This window comes from Tachysurus fulvidraco, chromosome 12, assembly GCF_022655615.1.
Source record: "Tachysurus fulvidraco isolate hzauxx_2018 chromosome 12, HZAU_PFXX_2.0, whole genome shotgun sequence".
NCBI classification, from domain to species: Eukaryota; Metazoa; Chordata; class Actinopteri; order Siluriformes; family Bagridae; genus Tachysurus; species Tachysurus fulvidraco.
In genome coordinates, this window is record NC_062529.1 from 22294086 (window position 1) to 22311760 (window position 17675).

General features: G+C 36.8%; 1 protein-coding gene across 1 annotated transcript; it reads left to right on the plus strand.

The window, feature by feature from the left end:
• The first annotated feature begins 446 nt into the window (after nt 1-446).
• On the plus strand, nt 447-8375 carry LOC113651402 (up-regulator of cell proliferation-like). Its single transcript, XM_027160153.2, has 4 exons — nt 447-522; nt 1630-1719; nt 1897-1947; nt 3256-8375. Exons 2-4 carry the CDS (start codon nt 1692-1694, stop codon nt 7902-7904), a joined length of 4728 nt encoding a protein of 1575 aa, XP_027015954.2. The 5' UTR covers nt 447-522; nt 1630-1691; the 3' UTR covers nt 7905-8375.
• Nucleotides 8376-17675: the final 9300 nt, after the last annotated feature.

The window sequence follows — 17675 nt, forward strand, 5'->3', positions numbered from 1 at the left end:
CAGAAAAGTGTTAAATGAGAAACAGGTTCACAACAACAGCCATGTTATAAATATACCTACATATGCAGGAAGGTACAATCAAAAACAATTTAAGCACTAGCCTACCCCCCACCTCCATTACACTTAGTTACATTGAATGCAGTCATTCCTGGTCCATGATTTTAGTAACCTTTAATTGAGTTGTTGCAATTATGTATTTTTGACACATCATATTCCATGCATTTATGAAATGGAATAAGAAAAATAATTGCATTAATTAATCATTTTAATTAACTTAGGACATTAAAGAAACTTACAGTAAACTTAATTCACCAAAGAGTGTGGATCATCAAACCCATATTTCTTTTATATTTTACTCACAAAACCTGCTATTCATGTTCGCAGATAGTGAATCAACAGTTCTGATGCAATCTCAGGGTGTAGAACAGTCTACTGAGTATAAATACTGGGCACAAGCAACAATGACAGAAGAACGAACACCAAGACCATCATGAGAACTCATCCATTAAATGTCTAAATGTGGTAAGCAATGATAAATCTTAAAAAAAGAGATTTTGCTTCAAATCTTTTACCTTTAGATGATACAGATCCTTTTCATTTTCCTTTGCCTTTAAAAGATAGAAGGGATGATTTACAAAATTGAGAATTTTATGAATTTTAAAATTATTGCTGTGACATTATTCTGTTATTCATTTGATCATGAAAACCAACATTGTCTGGTATACAAATGTTTACAACAATCATTCCTCCAGTGTAAATGTAGGCATTATTAGATATTAATAGTATCAAAAAGTAGAATAAACTTCTGTAATTTTATTGACATTTCCAAATTCAAGAACTATACTTCTCTAATTGAAAAACAACTTAATAGAAGCAATAAGCTACCAATAGTACCTTTTCTGCCTACTCAGAACACTGCAGTCAAATCAAATGGGTTTTTTATTGTTATTCCTTATCTTAATTTTTTTTAATTCATACAAAAACGTTGACAGGGGTTATAAAAGTATTTATTTATTATGAATTTATTATGAATTGACCCTATTTTCTCATTATCTCTATGCTGACCTACAATGGTCATTCATATTTATCAGTTATTTTTTGAAATTTCTAAAAAATGGCTGTGAATTTAATGCAAATATAGGCCTCATATAATTTGGTATGATTTTTTTTCTTGAACACAATTTGTTAAAAGATATATTCAAAAAGTTTTGTAAAAAAAATATCTTTAAATAAATTTTACAAGGTTGAAAACAATTAGAACTTAATGCATTGGTGTGTTGATCGACACTCTTCTGTTATCGAATCTAGTTGTTCTTGTTCTTACTATGCCAGAAATTCCCTTACAATATTCTTCAAACAGAAAGCAATAAAAAACATATTTTTAAATAAAAACATATTTGGGAAAAGTCATTTGACAAAAGACATTTGACCTTGCTTTTACATATGATCAATTCCAAATTCTTATAAGCTCATCTACTGATAATAAACAAAACAAATAACAAACAAACAAACAAACAAATAAATAATAATTCGATCTAAATTCTGCAAAGAAATTTACCAATTGTTCTTCAGATATCACATTATTGAAAATCTTGGTTGATCACATTGAATAATGTTCTTTTCTTTTAGCACACAGGTGTTCCTGAAAATCTGTAGGGCAGCTTGAAAAAACAACCTAATCCTGAAGAAAGATGGCTTCTAACAGAAGTGTCATTAAAAGTAGGAACTATGTATTAGCATTTTTGTCATTAAATATTCATTTAAATATTTATGCACATGTATTGATTTGTATTATTTTGGGTATGTGTTAATACATTTGCACTTTCATCTTGATTTTAATACTAACAACCTGCTATGTGTCTAATAAAACATGATTTTATTCTATGCATAAAAAAGACTGTGGATCAGGATCAGGATCAGCTCAAAGGGACACAAGCAAGTTTAGAGGTGAGTCACATGACATACTCAGAGGTGCCATGCCCTGCCAAGGCCTTGTAAAACAGCAAAAAGCTTTAATTTGATTTTGACCAAGCCAGCCCTACAAGAAATAGCAAGATAAACCAACCACAACCAACTGGGTTCTAAGCAAGAGACAATTTATTTTATCAATGCGGAGCTACTAATAATAGAGGGACTTTTTGCTGTTGTACCCTGGGTAGAACCATTGGGTTCAGTGCTATCAGGGAATGACTTACAGCCTCAGTCACACGTAGCCACATAGTGCCCAGCCCTAGAGGAGGTGAAGGTGTGACGGCAAACCTGAGGGGTCAGTGGGTCAGCTTCTTGGAGGCGAATAAGAACACTTCTGTTTTTCTGTACCTCTGCCATATGGCCTTCACCACCTGTGGGTGAGGCAGCCATTCCCCAGGCCTTGGCCTCTGCAGGAGTCTCTCCAGCATGTGTACCGTGTAATGCAAACTGCCCTCAAAAGTTTGGTTTCTGCCCAAACAGGGGGATTTTCATCACCTGCTTGAAGGTGGGGTGTAAACGTGGCCCACCCTGGTGATATATTTAGGAGACCACTGTTGTGCTCTCTGCTTGTGGATCAATCATTGCCCCTGGGCTGCAGGAGAAAGTTTTTCGAGCTAGAAACACTGCTGAAAGATGAGGTCTTCTCCATTTAACAGGGGTAGGGTAGGCATCAACACCCCAAAACACATACAAAAAGTGTCATCAAAAAGATTTGTGACATTAACCTGCCTCAAGGTGGGACCCAAACCATAAGTAACCCTGTAGCACTAAAGGGGCAGTTAAAACCACTAATCTAGTGAAAAAAGAGAGGTGCATCTTTAAAATGCTTACCATATCACTAAGAGATGGAACAAAATAGATAGACATTTGACATGGACAAACAATTTACTAAAATGGTCTTTTATGGTCTTTAACTTGACCAGCTGTGCCAATTAAATTGGCATGTATTTATATGTTCTTCAGACACTTTGTCTGCAAGGGCATTCCCATAGTGTCAAGCCATCGTGCAGAGTGGAGTTCCCTCGAAAAGGGCATTCCCATAGTGTCAAGCCATCGTGCAGAGTGGAGTTCCCTCGAAAAGGGAAGATTTCACTAAAGCTTGTCCACAAAACTAAATGTACACCAGCCTCAACCTAATTGCAGGGAACTATGAGACCCTGCTTTCTTTCCTCAAACAAAGAAAAAAGTCCTAGCTCTTTAGTAATAACAAATCACCAAATTTAAGAATGAACATTAAAATATTTATATATATATATCATTAAGAAAAAATGCTTTTATTTTCAGATTCCCTTCTTTCATTTTTGAAAACACTGGGACTTGAAAAGTACTACCCAAACAAGCTGACCCTGAAGTCATTACTGGAAATCAACAGTGCCACATTGTTCAATGAAAAGACTGACTCACTGAAAGCAATACCATGGGCCTTCCTCAGAAAGTTACTGATGGTTAATTCAAAATCAAGATCAATACTATCTGCACTTTGTGAAAATGACGATTCAGAAGACTTGTTTAGTGAAGAGGACAGTGATGGTAGTTTTAACCTTCTTGATCTTCACGCTGTTCTCCTTTTCTGTGCAGATAGTTTTCTTCAGCAAGAAATAGCACTGAAAATGTCAATGTGCCAGTTTGCCACACCATTTTTGCTGCCTCCAGGAGTAATCAATCAGGGCACTCTTATGTTATGGGCTCTTAGATGCATCATAAAAGAATGGCGCCCATGTTCAATGTCAGTATCAAAAGAGTTTGTCGAAAACAGTGTTGTTCATGCTGAAATTCCCTTGGTATCATTTGTGAGATTAAGTAACTGCAGCTTGTCCAAGTCTCAAGTGTTGAACCAAGTGCTCAACAATGCAGAGCAGCACCATGACTTCTTTTCTCATAGAGAAATGATTGGAGGATCTGCACCTAGGCTAATTGCTAATGGCATGGTTGAAATATGCTGGAATCTTCCATGTGGGAACGATAGCATTGATGTCTTTTCTGATGCAGTAGCTGTTGCTAATTTAAGAGGTGATGCTTGCACATTTGAAACACAATTCAGGTTCCTTACAAAGGTATCAGCAGCTCTGTTTGTGTTCTTGGACAGTGTTGAAGGAAAGGAGCAAAGATTGTTTGCCTCTTTAAAAGGAATTAAATCCAAATTATTTCTTGTGGTGAACTCTCAGAGAAACATGACCCAGGAGGTGAAGTCATCTATTGAGGCATTAATTGATACACTGCAGTTGGATAGAGACCACATAATTAAGAAAAACCAAAAAGTGAATTTGGCTGCTTTTGCAAAATCAATCAATTCTTCCATTAAGACTGTTCTAAGCGGAACTTATGAATCATTTACTATTGATTCCATGAAGAAGACTGCTCAGGAATTAGGTCTTGACGTTGATGAGATTCAAAGAAAAGCCTCTGTATTGGCTGAAGAAATGGCAGAAAAAATCTTAAAAACGATTGGAGTTCGTCAAATAACAGACTATAAAAAGACACAGCTGCCACTACAAGGTGAAAATTGGAAAAGACTGGCTAAAATAGAGAAAGAGCAATGTAGACTACGCAATTCAGGTGAAAACAGCTTGGAAGACTATAAGGTGCAACTTCAAAAAGAAATTGATGAAATTTGGAACAAACAAAGTCAGTACAAAATGACCAAAACAATGGAGATCTTCACTGATGCTTTGTTGAGCTCTGATGATACAGAGCGAGCCTTCTTTCTGAAATGGATGGGACTAAAGATGGACATGCGGTCACGCAAACACATGTCAAACCTTCGGCAAAAATACAAAGAGTGTGAACAAAAGAAAGACAGAGATGCTATAGCCCGATTAGACCAGGAACTTCTGGATTCTTCTCTTGGCATCGAGCATTACATGAGAGAAATGGGACAAATCTATGAGGCTGCGTCATTTGGTTCAAACAAAATATCTGATAAACTAAGCAATCTTCCTAGTCTTGCTGCCAAACTGCTTCTGGCTGGATTTCCTCTTGAACTACTTGATGGAGATGCATCAAATATCCCAGAGAAATGGGTGAGTGATGTTCTCATGGAGCTTCACAGTATGGTTGGGGGAAAGAGCCGCGTGCTGGTTATAACTGTGTTAGGGGTTCAGAGTTCTGGTAAATCAACACTGCTCAACACTATGTTTGGAGTCCAGTTTGCAGTGGGTAGTGGACGATGCACACGTGGAGCATACATGATTCTAATCCCTGTGGGTGAAGACTTGAAAGAAGAGTTACTTTGTGACTTTGTCCTTCTGATTGATACAGAGGGTCTGAAATCACCAGCACTGGCACAACTGGAAGACAGTTATGAGCATGACAATGAGTTGGCCACGTTTGTGATTGGTCTTAGTGATGTAACTATAATCAATATAGCAATGGAGAATTCCACAGAGATGAAGGATGTGTTACAGATAGCAGTTCATGCATTTTTACGCATGAAGGAAGTTGGTAAAAAGACAGTCTGCTACTTTGTTCATCAAAATGTTGGTGGTGTATCTGCATATGACAAAAACCTGACAGAACGAAAACAGCTCTTGGAACAACTAAATGAGATGACAGTGATTGCCGCTGATATGGAAAAGAAGCCTAACATAAAAAAATTCACTGATGTTTTGGATTATGATGTGGAAAAGAATAACTGGTATATACCAGGCCTATGGCATGGCACTCCACCAATGGCACCAGTTAATTCAGGCTACAGTGTGGCTGTTCTTGATTTTAAGAAAAACCTCTTGAAAGCAAGAAAGGATGAAGAACCCTCTCAGATACCAGTGTTCCTACAATGGATGTGCAGCTTGTGGAAGGCAGTGAAATTTGAGAACTTTATTTTCAGTTTCAGAAACACTCTTGTAGCCCATGAATATGACAACCTTTCCAAAAAGTTTACAGAATGGGAATGGTCTTTCAGAAGACACATTCAGTCTTGGGTTACATCTGAAATGGTTCAAATACCTAACACTGATAAAAGTCGGAATAATGAGGTTGTTGAGCAAATTAAACAGAAAGCACATAAAGAAATTGCCTCTCAGAGAGACAGAATGTATAAAAATCTAAACGAGTACTACAAAAAGAAAGACAGCCATGTACATTTGGTGGAAAAGTACAAAGTTGATTTTGCTAATAATATCAAAGGTTTAGAGAGTGAAATGAAGGATGAAGTGAGAAAAACATTAGACGTTGTTCTTGAGATGACGAGTAACAAGAAGAAATTAGAAGACATTCACAGAAAGCAAACTGCAATGATTGAGTGCCAAGTTCTTCAACTCCTGCAACATTACAAACATTGTAAACATGATGTGTCTGACAAAGAGCTTACAGCTGAGTTTGAGAAAATGTGGAAAAGAGAAGTGGCAAACATCACTGGTATAAAAGAAAGGGATGTTTCTGCTGAAATTCTGAAGCAACTGAGAGGAAGTTTCGCCAATCGCAATGTCATGGAGGATTTGCAGAAAGTTCAAAATTTCTCAGAGTATGGGCGAGGAGAATTTCAGGTCAAAGAGAAGCATGTAACATTAGGAAAGAAATTTCAAAGTCTCTTCAGACAGCGTAATGCAAAGCAAGAGTTAGAGATTGTTGCAAACAGTATAATTAAGTCCTGTGAAAAAACCATTGATCAGCATGCACAAGAAAAATGTGATTACCAATACACATTTACAAAAGATGTGCTGGAAGAAATTGATGATCAGCTCACACATGCAGGTTCAAAAATCAGTACAAAATTTGAACTTGACTTAAAACTGCACATTTGTGGCATTGCATCTCGGAAGTTCACAGTTATGCACAGGAAATTCCTCAGTGAGCAAGACACTATTAAGCATTTGCAGAAATTCAAGAGTCAGTATCTGTCTGATTTTATTGATTTGTATAGAAAGAATGACCAGTGCCTAAGGAAAGCAAGAGAATTCACTCAGGTCTGTCTCAAACCAGCAGTAACTGAATACATCGACCAGTCCATTGGACCTGATATCGTTGACGCAGTTCTGCAAAACAACCCAACTGAGTATAGTTCTCGAGTACTGTTTCAGTACACAATTCAAAAGGAGCTACTGGAAAAATCCAACTTTGAGGATTTTAAAATGTACATTTTGCAGTATAATGCTTATGTCAAAGGATGGATATACAATCATATCGTTAAATCCTTTTCCAAAGACATATCTCTGCAAAACATAAAAATGAAGAAGCTGGATGACATCATGCAGAAGATCATGAGAGCAATGGAAGCCTCTAAGGTTGATGACAATGGGGCTCCATTGCCCAATAATGAAGGAGGTACAACAAGATTTATCCAGAACTTTTGCAAATCTTTAATCTGCGTCATCTCAATGTCTATGAACACAGTGGAACAGGTCCTCTTTCAGAATACAAGCTATTGTGCTCCCTTCACCAAAAGTCTCTATGAATGTATTGATGAAATGAAGCTACAGTTAATAGATGAGATCTCCAGGTCAACTGATATCCAAGAGACACTGAACAATGTGTCTGTGAAGCCCCAAAATGTGCTCTTTAAGAGGGTGTTTGGATGTGGGAAAAAGTGTCCATTTTGCAAAACACCATGTGAGGCAGGAGGGAAGAAACATCAGCAACACCATGCAGGTCTGCATAGACCAAAGGGACTTGGTGGTTTTGCATACGCAAAGACTAATTCTCTTTGTGAAGAGATCTGTACGTCTAGTGTATATGGCAATGGAACGTTTCGAAGTTATGAAACTAATTTCGAAGCTCATCCCTGTAAAGACTATCGGAAATACTACCCAGACTGGCATATTGCACCTGACATGTCTATGAAGGCCTCAGATTACTGGAAGTATGTGATGGTGACATTTAATGACCGATTTGCTAAACAGTTTGAAGCAGAACCAGCTGTGTATCCAATAGAATGGCGGAAAATCACTAAAGAGCAGGCTCTTCTCTGTCTGAAGCATAACTTCAATATTAAATGAACCAGCAAGATAATGCAGCAAAATACTGACATTCATGATAAAAACACAACAAACCAATACAACAACAACAAAAACATTCAGGGTTCCATAAATCATCTTGTTGTTTAGGTATGATAGCTTTATATTTATTTGTGTTATACTTAGAAATGGCTAGAAAATAGTTTATGTATGTATACAGTGATCATTTACGGAAAGTAAAATCAAGATTCCGATGATTTTCTTATGGTTTCTCTATTATATATCTTTGTATTTGTGATGTTACTTCAGATATTCCAAATGATGTTTTGTTGGTATGTTTCCGAACTACTGAATTCTGAAATTCAAATTATTTGATTATTTAGAACATTTTGTATGAATGTATGATTACTTATCAGCTAACTACATAAATATCAATAAATTACATACATAAATATATTAGTCTGAAAATCAAGGTGGGTTGAAACATCAAGTTTGATTGCAGTGTGCTTTAAATATAAACTAATAAATCATGTAATAAACTAATAATCTCTAAAATGTATCAGATTTCTTTGAGTCATCCTTACTTAATAATTTATGAATGGGTTTAAGATGTTATATGTCGACTGTACAATAATGACAGAAAATACATGAGAATGAACAAATTAATTTCAAATGTTTTATCAATAATCACACATTTAAATTTTATCTTAGGTGAAGTGAGACTTGCACATCTAACAAGTAACTCACAAGCAAGTATACTTTGTGTACCACTTTCTGTAGTTAATTTCAGTGGCAAGAAGTAAAACTTCATGTGTTCCCATTTTTTGATGCTTTAAATGCCAAAAATATTATTGTTAGGCATCACTGAAGAAACTGAAAAACTAACGTCACCCTGATGAATGAAGCACACAGAAAGAGCACAGGTGACATTTTTTAAGCTTAAATGAATGTATAGTGATAAAATCGCAATAGACCTCATGCAAACATGTAGAGCAAACGAGCATGTGATGTCTTGTCATATTTGATTTTTGGCAGCATTCTTACAGACTCAAAATAAAAAAAGAAGAGGCACTATCCTGCCTCTGTAAGTAAGATTTTGCATAAACAACACATACTAAATATGTCTATGCATATATTAGCATAATTATATTGCAAAGAATTACAAGTCTAAACATAAAAACAGAAATGAAGCATGTACAGTAGAAACCCCATGCCATTTCCAGTGTTGATGCCAGTGTGTGCTAATAAGGAGATATAATACTTATGTTACTTCATTTTCTTTGAATAAGTGAATAACCAAATCATTACAAGTGATAATATGGTAACAAAATCATGACAAAACATCTGGAGTGTGTTTTAAAAATGAAGACTGCACAAGACTGTATTTGCACGTTTTACTTTTAGCAGCTTAGATATTTTCTTATCTTTGATCAGGAACACACAATGAGATACTAATGTGATAAGGCACATTTTTTTCTTATCTGCATATTTGTCTTAAACTTTTCAACCTCAAGTCATTTTACATGAAATGAAACATTGTAAAGTGTGAATTATCAGATGGTGTGTTGTTGCTCCAGAGAAATTCATGTTCCATTCCATTAATATTCATTGAGTCATCAGTCACAGAAATGGTTTTGGTAATAAATGTAAGGTATGAGGTAGTTATAATATTAGTATCCAAGACTTTACAGATTCACATTGTGCACCTGAACCAGAACCACCAATGACAATAAAACTGAGCAACAGTAGAACATGTATGGATCTAAACATGTATGTATCATTAGCAAGGTCAAACATGCAATTGTTTATATTTCAATTCAATTTATTTGTATAGCATTTTTAATTCAACAATTCATATGGTCTCAAAGCAGAAGATGTTCTGACCAGGTGCCTGGAACCGACAAGGCACCCCAGAACAAATAGAAAGATTAATGACTGGGAAATTCAGGTATAAAAACCAATTCTGATCATAGGTGACTCGAATTTAGCCTGCATGCCGCAAATTACAGATGCTCGAGTCAAAGTGGTCAGTTTCCAGGGGCAACCTTCTACCACTTCCAGGGGACACTGGAGACGTCAGGGGTCCTCCCTGAGGTGGAGATGGTTATCTTGTTGGCCGGATTAAATAACTGCCTAACTAAATAAACGTCACTAACTTTGTTTCTGATCTGAGAAACAGACATTCACCCGTATTTATTATAATTAAAAGACAGAAATAGACCACATTCAATATTTAAATAAAACACCAAAACACAAGACAATCGTGTTCTGTTCAATGATTCAAATACTTTTCCATATGATCAACTTCTCTGTTTATTTTCTCTTAACATTTGTATTGGTATATTCTTTATTACCCATTGCATAGTATTCATGAAATAACAGTGAGCACAGTGCCATCTAGTGGCTTACTTGAGTATTAGTACATCAATAGTATTTAAGGCACAAAAGCTCCTCATCAACCAACAACACAACAATAATAAAAACAATGCTAAATTGCAAAAAAAGAAAAAAGTGTAAAACAACTGATTAAAATAGTTGAAGGCGGTGGGTCTCGAGGTGGGTTACACTCGTGTAGACACTTGTGTGTGAGGTCGTTCTCAAATGCCAGGCGTGTGTGGCATATAGAACGTCTGTGGTCTGTGAATACATTCCTCAAAACTGAAGTAATTTATACTGACGTACGTGTTCCTTGGTGACACATGTTTTAGGATTGTGTAGGAAACCCTTCCACAATCCCACTAAAGGATGTGTCCTAGTTTGCACGGGTTAGTTTTGAAAACACAAGATCAACTATCAGAGTTGGTCTTACCTTGAACGCAGGTGTCCTTCGAAGTCCCTCAGTCTTCTAACAAAGGATCCTCTTCAAGTTCTTCTACCTAATCTATTGTTTGAACCTTTAAATGAAGGAGGCAGACCTTTTGTCTTTTTAGGATCCTCACAATGGGAGGCCTTGTTTTTATTAAAAGTAGAGTAATATTGAAAATGTGTGTAATATTTGTAAAGTAAAATAAAATAAAATTACAAATACAATTTCCTTCAAATAATCAAACAGAATTAGAATAAGTATTAAAATGCAATGATTACAACAAACCAAGAAACACTCTCCAAGTGTAAGCTTGCATTTGTTCCATGAAACTTTCTCTTCATTTACAGATTTTACCTGCGAATGCACAGTGGGCTTTTAGATTTCACTGCAAGAAACATAATCATAAGTTTACAGTCAAAATAAGCAATATTAATCTTATCTATTGGAGAATACATGAACATAAGAAAAAGAAAAGCAATTCAGAGTTCTCCTGAACTTCTGAAAATAAAACTTAATGCATTATAATCTTCATTTCTTTTGGAATCTTCTTCCAACTGTCTAGCGTCTGATCCCTCGTTGTCTTCTTTTAGTCACTCATATTTAAGTCTTTCAACTCTTCAACCAACTTTTCAACCTTGTGTATTTTTACATCGATTTTACTTTATCTATTTTCCTTATGTCTCTCCTTTCTTTTCCTATTTTTCCTTCTCTTTGTACCATCTATTTCTGTCTGTCTTCTGACAGATAAGTTAACAATTGGTTATGGTGTATCTTTGCATTTATTTAGGTTTGTTGGCTGAGAACCAGTATTGGAGCCTAGGAAGATTCCTGTAACTCCATCCTGTACCTGCCAGGGTCTTACAACAAAACAAAAAATGAGTTTTCACACATTGCGGTTGAAGCACCCAGTGTTAACCTGGTCTTCAAAGTTGTCAGTACACTTGGCATTGCTTCCAAACTGGTACTTTGTGGTACTTTGAAAGGAGATTTTGTGTCGTCAATTTCACGTTTTCTTCTTTTTTCATTAGTGTGGAAATAAACTGTTTAGCAACAGTACATTCTGGCTCAACCATGGTTGATTTTGTTAATGCCGTAATGTGCTGAAGTAACTTCGGGTTCAAAAATTGGTTGCTCTCTGGGTTCAGTGCAATCAGCGACTGTGCAAGCTGTGTGTTGCACTCACCAAAGTGATGAGTGAATTCCCCAAGAAGTGTGTCAAGTGCACTGTAATAAAGCCTTTGTTGCTGTGTGTTACCCACAAAATGATAACATTAAGCTGGATATTGTTTGTTGTGTTTTCTTTTATTTATGTATTCCTCTAGTGCAGAACTCACAATGTACACATTCGTTGTTGCTGTAGTTTAATTCTCAGAATTTGTTGTTTTTGGTTGTTGTTTTTTTTTTTTACATTTATGTGTGTATACATGTGTACATGCGTGTGTGTGTGGTCAAACTGCAAAACACAAACAACTCAAAATTACTAAAGCAGTATTGCCCACATAACCAAATGCAATTTAGAACTAAATGCAATTTAGAACTAAATACAACATATATTGCATGAGCATTCCGACAAACAATACAAACCGGCAAACGTCTAAACAACATATATATGCATTAGCATTAGCCGTTTAGGCGCTACGGCGCTAATTGCAAATAGCGAACTAAATAACAACTCAAAAAATAATTCACTTAACATAAATCACTCACCATGCTGGGGAATATATAGTTTTGTTATTATTATTTTTTAAACTAGAATTTTACTATTGGTCTAGCAAGGTTTAACATAACAACATATCTTTTCTGTCAGTGTCCTTTTTTTTTGTCTCTAACTAACTTTTTTTTTTCTAATCAATCCCCTGAGCACACCGTACTAGCGTCCTTAAAGCTGCAGCACCCAACACTGTGACTTGTCATTGTCCTTTTGTCCTGTTGTTTCTTCAACAAAGTACTGGTGTAAGTTCTTATTTACTGTGTGGTGCCATTTTGAAGGTGTGAAAGTAACATGTTGACTGCATCCCACAGCTCTCGGAATTTTGCAGTGGAAATTACTTACACACTCGGTAGCACTCACGACCAGTTTCAACCTAATCAACAGGTCCATGCCGTCACTCTGCAACAGCTTGTTAGGGCCATAAAGCAACATAAGTACCTTCTTTACAAAGCATGCGATAAACATAAAAACAGGCTGAGAAATTTCCCTCAAAAGCTAAAATGGCGTCAATCCTCAACTCAGCACCATACGTCCTCTCCGTGTCTATCTCCAAAAGCAAAGAAATTATTTCTTTGTAAGACTTAATGATAGAGTATACTGTTGATTAATGTCCTGTCCACCTCTGCTCAAGAAGTCGCTTTAATGTGCTGAAACAGCAGGCATCTGAAAGAATCTGTACAGGGTGCAACATACATCAAAAAAGTATGTGACTGCTTTCTCGGCTGTCAAAGTGTTCACAGCCACCAGGTGCAGCTGGTGGTTCATGCAATGAACATATGGTATTTCTTGGCTCAGTTTTTCGTGGAGTAGTTTCTGCACCCCACCATTCTTTCCAGCCATAACTGATGCTCCATCATACATCTGACTTAAAATTTCTGAAGTCCTACTTTTGCCAGTCCTTCCATAATTTTTTTTGTCAGCTTGTTGGCATCACCGGCATCTGCTGTAGCTATAGTGAGAAAATGTTCTGTTGTTTATACTATAGATATGTTCTCACATCCAATGGTGTCCTGTGTCCCATCCACTTTAATAGTATACCACGAATAGCCGACCTCTTGTACAATGGCATCAGTCATGATGTTACTCATAAAGGAAATCAGCTCATTTTGTATTTCTGTTCTTGTGTAGCTTACATTACGGGTGATTTGTTTTATTATTTCAGACAATTTACTGTCTTTCTTGACAGTGTCAAAAGGGAGAGAAAGAGATCACTACCATCCCCTGCCATGTCATCAAAAGCATCACCGTTCCCTCTGAATGATAACTGGTAACTGAACAGCGGTGGGTCATCAGGTAGTTTTAGCTGATGTTTTCAACATAGTAAAAGTAGATAAGACTCATGGGTACTGTAGTATTTAGTTTACTGTCTGATTTAACACACCGAATAGATGGAAAAAATGGCTTTTCTCAGAAAAGAAACCATAGCACAATGGTTCGTACCCTACAGAATATAAAGCAATAAAAACAAGGAGAAAATCTCCTGGTTACATAAATGTTGAGTAATTCAATTAAATTCAATTCAAGTTTATTTGTATAGCACTTTTTACTATAGACATTGTCTCAAAGCAGCTTTGCAGAACATAAACATAGAACAAAAGGCTAATATAAAGAATAATAAAGATTAATAGAGTACAAAATTCAAGATTATTATTAGATATATATTTATGTCATGTGTATGTATTTATCCCCAATGAGCAAGTCTGAGGTGACTCAGGCAGCAGTGGTAAGGAAAAACTCCCTTAAATTAGTAAATGAAAAAACCTTGAGAGGAACCAGACTCAAAGGGGAACCCATCCTCATATGGGTGACACTGGAGGGTGTGATTATAGATATACAGTCAAACAAATGTTGTATTGGTGTAAAGATCACCAGTAAAGTAGTGCTTAAAGTTTAAAAATTAATAACAAATGAGCAAGAACAATGCTTTCGGGTGGCAGAAATAAAAACTTAGTGCAGACACGAAAGATGCTTCCTATTGCAATACATTAGTGAAGTGAAGTGGCATACGGCTAAGTACGGTGACCCATACTCAGAATTTGTTCTCTGCATTTAACCCATCCAAAGTGCACACACACAGCAATGAACACACACACCGTGAACACACACCCGGAGCAGTGGGCAGCCATTTATGCTGCGGCGCCCGGGGAGCAGTTGGGGGGACCTCAGTTGTGGCTGGCCCGAGACTCGAACTAACAACCTTCGGGTTACAAGTCAGACTCTTTAACCATTAGGCCACGACTGCCCCAAACTGCCCCACGACTGCTTTTAGATGGAAGGTCCGTGCTTTGTGACACGTAAAAAAGGGAGCTCCATCTCCACGAACCAGATAGATTACATTTCGTGACCTATGTGACGAACTGCCGTGAGACTGGTTTGTGTTTTCTGTATTTCTGGATAAGTGTTACCATTGGTAAGATAACTGTTCCTGTGATCTAACTACTGCTACTACTGAAATGTCAAGGATGCACTTTGAATTTCATTGAGTTATATTCAATCTATCAGAATAGTAGTTAAAAGCACATGTACCATATGGTTAAGTGAAATTTGTTCAGGGGCGTGAGTCACTTGGGGGGGCACGTCAAGTCAATTGGGGCCCCTAATGCCCCCCCTTGGTGACGGGCCTGAGATTACGTTTTAATACCAAAGCATGTGATCCGGTCCACTGGTATTCAGACAAGGAGTCTGCTATCCTTAACATTTGGCTTGGCCAATTAAACATGTGAGGATGCAGGCCTGTGAGTGCACAACTCCACACCATTCAAATATTAAAACTTATCAGCGTACACATTAAGCCAGGCAGAGAATAACATTTTAATGAGAAAGGACTGACTTTTATTCCACAGCACAGCAGTTGGACTGCATGGAGCTTTATAGTGCACAAATACCATAGGCGACTAAAACTCTTAAATGTTCTCAGGTTGTTATAATGGACAAATCACATTACTTATTGGAAGGCAATAGACAGTTAAGCAACACATATCATTATGCTTTACTACAATAGCCAATTTATAAAGAAACACAGAGTAGGATTCAGGAAATACTAACATGTCTCAAAATACATTATGTCCAAATAATTCACCTATCTTAGTGTTCCGGATACTCCCCGAATCACACAGTTTTACTTATTGCCAAAGATTCACAAACCGGCTGAGAAGTGGACGGTGCCATTTAGAGTTTCATGCGGTCGACCAATAGAATCTTATCAAGTGGCAGATTCCATCGACCACCACATTAATCCATTATCCTTGAGATATGACAGTTACATAAGAGACACTTATGACTTTGTAGCTAAAATTAAAGACTTGACGGTTTCAGATAAGGTGTTTTTGATTACAGTTGACATCACCTTATTATACACCAATATCGACACACAACTCGGATTTCAGGCAGTCAGGGACGCTTTCATTAAAAATCCAGACCGCAGTAGACCAGATCATGAGATTTTACAGTTGTTGGACTTAAGTCTCACTAGGAATGATTTTGAATTTGATGATAGATATTAACTACAAATCCATGGCACTGCAATGGGGAAAAGGTTTGCCTTAGCGTATGCAAATCTGTATATGAGCACGTGGGAAGAATCCTTTTTAAAATTCATCCAGTTACCACAATTATACTTCAGATTCTTGGATGACACTTTTGGTCTCTGGACTAACTCAGGAGGTGAATTTTACACTTTTTTTTTTATTTTTTTTTAGAAGTTTTAAATTCCCACCACACAGCAATTAAGGTCAAGCACAACATACAGAGGGATTTGATTGAATTTTTAGATACACAAGTCTTCTTCAGAGCATCACATAATGGTGACAAGGGCTTGGCTACAAAAGTATTTTTTAAAAAGAAAGTCATGCATTGTTGCATAAGAGTAGTTTCCATCCTAGACACACCTTCAAAAGGATTGTGAGATCACAATTAATTTGTTTCCATAGAATCTGCAGTTTTTCAGAAGATGTGGAGAAAGTCACTCAGACACTGTTTAAATCACATAGGTATAGAAGATATGGAGGTCATTTCCTGAGAGAAAACAAACAAAAGTTTGAGACTAATCAATATGGTTTAACAACAAATATTACCCTTTGTGTTTACATATTCCAACTATTCACATACCTTAAATAAAGAGTGTAGGAACACTTCCAACAAGCACAGAATACGACGGCGGAACTCATCGCTAAAATGAGTAAGAACATTAATAACCAATAAGAACGAGCACACATCACAAACTAAATAACTAACAGGGCCTCGGTATTCCAACTGAGCAGACCCTACATCTGCACAGTTCTAACATAGTACTGTATATGCCATCAAATGTAGGCAATGACAAAAATTATACCTAGGGGAAACAAATAACTAATTAATAAACAGACTAAGGCAGCATTCTTATCAAATTATAAAAGGTGATAAAAACAATACACTTTATAACCATTTTCGACTACATGGCCTCGAGAAACTGCAGATTCAAAGGGTGGAGAGCAAGATGGGATGTACCACTCAACATAGGAGAAAATTGGAAAGAAGGTGGACTAGAATATTATTGGGTTAAATGAAAAATAAATAAAACAAATTTGCTGTTTAAAATCAGTCCAACATTTATAATGGTTCTGCCTGAGGTTCTTCGGCCCCTACTGGAGAACATGTGCTGGTAAAAATGTTTATAAATGTGTAAAGACACTGGGAAAATAAATTATTTGAATAAAGGAAGACATATTGTAATGATAGGTGGTGAGACGAAGGATCCATTTGCACGCTTTAATGAGAACTCGTGGTACAAAAGGCTTGGGTCAGAATCAGCAAACACAACAACGTAGGTGAGGCAGAAATCAGAATCAATAATACGGGCAGAAGATCAGGGCAGGCGGCAGACAATCGTAAAAGAGAACAGAGTCAAAAACCAGGAAGACACAGAAAAACAAACGCTCAGACCGACAGCAGAGGCAAATCGAGACTTCGCAGTGAAATGGAGTTCAAGTTCATGTTTTATAGGAAACAGGTGATTGAAAGCAGCTGGTGGTACAGTACAATCATGACAGGAGCGGTGGCTTGTGGATGTAGTCCGGAAGCCGCTAGAACTCGGGCGAAGGTTCCCTCTGGTGGCGGTCGGGAGACGTGGCAGATGCTTCGTTCATAACACATGTAATGAATTTCTTTATTTATGAATTTATTTATCTATTAAATTATATGCATGTTTTTTATTTGGTGATGATATGAAATTAAGTGTGAATTTGTTTAAAGGTTTTAAATCACTTGTTTGCAGTGTTGTGCATTTAGGGGATGGATAAAAGAGAGAGAAATAGGTAAT